Consider the following 2,475-nt stretch of genomic DNA (forward strand, 5'->3'; position numbering starts at 1 on the left):
ACACACACACACACACACACACACACACACACACACACACACACACAGGGTATACCAACGCTCCTCTGGTGTTGGACAGGAGAGACATGTGTGTGTCATGTGTGTGGAGAGGCAGGGAAAGATACATACTAACACACACATGGATACACACTACAAAGACAGAGCAAACACACACACAGACACACACAGAGAGGACATGTTCGTCCACACACACACACACACACAGTATTTGTCAGAGAGACCGCTATAAGAGAGAGACAGACAGACAGCCAGTCAGTCAGACTGATCACGTACCTTCCAGACAGCAGGTTCGCCAGAGGCCGGAGTGCGTCATCACCTCCTCGTTCTTGCGGCTCGTGTCGTTGTCGCCGCTGTTCTTCGCGCGGCAGACCCCGCGCGAGTACAGCCAGTAATCGGTACCGACGGCGATGGTCATGAGGCTGAAGGCGGCGAACGCGCCCACCGTCGTCACGAGCATCTGGACGCCGCGGTCACACATCAGCATCTTCATATAGGCGGCTCCTGTTTTGTCTTAATATCTGTTATCCGCCTCTCTTTTAGATTCACCCCCTTTTTATTTTATTGTTATATCCCGCGAGATTTTGGAGACTCGGAGTGAAAGGGTTCAACAGACAGGCACTCCAAAAAAAATTAATAAAATAATAGAGATATCGATGATTTTATTAGTGTGGAGCTGCCTCGTCCATTGGGTTGACAAAAGGCTCGTGGCAAAGGGCGGGAAGGTGGGAGGGCGGCACGTCACTTTCTCGCGCATCAAAAACCGGTTTTTACCACCACCACCACCACCCTCATACACACACACACACGCGCGCGCACACACACCGGAGGTTTAACGACCACCGGTTGTCCCCCCAACACTGGCCTCACTCAGTCACAGCGGAGGGTAACGGCGATGCCACATTCTGCCTCTCCTTGCCTCCTTCCGTTTATTAGTCCCGGGGGTTAGACGAGCTGCGTTAGAGCCGCGTTATCCACCAGCAACCGGAGATCTCCTCTCCTCTCCTTCCTTCCTTTCCTTCTCAACTTCTGCTCTTCCAACACAGCAACCTTATCAATCTTAACAGCCAATGTCTGCGTGGGGGGAGTCCATCTTTTAAAAACAACAACAAAAAGGGGGGTTAGTTTGTTTTTCTTGACCGGTGTAACCGCACAGCATTAAGTAAAAAAAAAAAAAGGGAGGCGGGTTTCTAAACGTGTGTTTCAACTAAAGCATGATTAGGCAGCTCGCCCCTCACTCACCGCTGGGTTTCGTTGGCTGAAGGATGTCCTCTTTGGACCAGATATGAGGCGGTACAGCTGGGTTTTTCCTGCTGAATTACTGAATGAATGGACGGTTGAATAAAGCCCATACGTCAGCTATGAAGAAAGCGCGGACGTTGACCGAGATCCGTCGTGTGTTTTCCACTCCAGCTGTTGACTCACTGACATGTTTTTTTTCTTCTCCCTCCTCGATGTCCAGATCAGCCGCTAATAGGCCAATAAATGCAGGTTTTTTCCTCACACATTATCTGCAGTGGAGAGACGTTGGACGGGCTGAAATAGGCACCCAAAAAAATGAAACCTCGACGGAATTAATGTAATGTCTTCTAGAAAAAAAACAGCTCTCTCTTGACCGCCGAAGTTCAACCGCACCGTGACAGACCGGGTCCGGTTAGACGCCTGCTGATGGAGCCTGCATGGACAGTTTACACCCGCCTGGGTTTTGCTCCCGAGAAACGTGCCCTGTTGGTACACATGAAAAAAAAATGACAGCCGTCGCCTCCTCCTCCCTCCCTCCTCGTCGTCCTCCTCCTCCTCTTCGTCTTCCTCCTCCTCCTCCTCTCGGTCCAACCAACACAAACTAAAACTAACCGCGCGTCTCCTCAAACTCCGCCTGAGGACGCACCGCTCTGCTCGGATTGGGCTCGTGGCTGACAGCGCCCTTCAGGAGCTAATCACGTATCCGTCATTTCCGCAGGTCCCGCCCAGCGCCGCAACGCCGTCAGTATAAAGCATGGGGGGGGGGGGGGGCTTCAGTCTAGAGAGGAGAGAATATGTATAGCTAAGGAGGGCTACTTCTTAAAGTGAGGGTCTCATCAGAGACACATATGTTGCTGTGTCAAAGCCCAGCATTGGTCAAACTCATTGTAGTTACACATTGCTTTATATCTAAGCATACGTGTTATACAAATAGGGATGTTGATCAGCTATGTTCACAAACCACCTGCCTCTAATGTCTTAAATGCAGATTTCAGTGTCTTTTTTATTAAGCAGTGCAGCACCGCGCCGCTTGCCGCATGGGGAGCTTCTGCCGCGTCTGAAGAGCTGTCCGTGGTGCTGAAAACGCGCCGTGGCGCTGTCCTTGGTCCTAGCGCAGCGTCCCCTCTGTCCTCCGCCTGCGCGGCGCCAGCAGCCCCTGCACCGCACTGATTAGTTAGAGGAGAGTAAGTAAAGGGGGGGGGGGGGGGGGGGGGG

At 52.0% G+C, this 2,475-nt stretch overlaps 1 protein-coding gene across 2 annotated transcripts in view; it reads right to left on the bottom strand.

Moving 5' to 3' along the window:
• The window catches only part of cacng3b (calcium channel, voltage-dependent, gamma subunit 3b), a 24,366-nt gene extending 22,525 nt beyond the window's left edge, over positions 1-1,841 (bottom strand). Inside the window, exons 1-2 of one of the 2 annotated variants that reach the window (XM_031862061.1) lie at positions 1,261-1,841; positions 295-1,111 (exon numbers count right to left, since the gene is read on the bottom strand). In XM_031862061.1, the coding sequence (XP_031717921.1) occupies positions 295-511 (217 nt within the window). In that variant the 5' untranslated portion in view covers positions 512-1,111; positions 1,261-1,841. Of the gene's footprint in view, positions 1-294 lie in introns of both variants that reach the window. The other variant, XM_031862060.1, reaches the window with a different exon arrangement.
• Positions 1,842-2,475: the final 634 nt, after the last annotated feature.

This window comes from Anarrhichthys ocellatus, unplaced genomic scaffold (assembly GCF_004355925.1).
Source record: "Anarrhichthys ocellatus isolate YVR2014 unplaced genomic scaffold, GSC_Weel_1.0 scaffold26, whole genome shotgun sequence".
In the NCBI taxonomy this organism is placed as follows: domain Eukaryota; kingdom Metazoa; phylum Chordata; class Actinopteri; order Perciformes; family Anarhichadidae; genus Anarrhichthys; species Anarrhichthys ocellatus.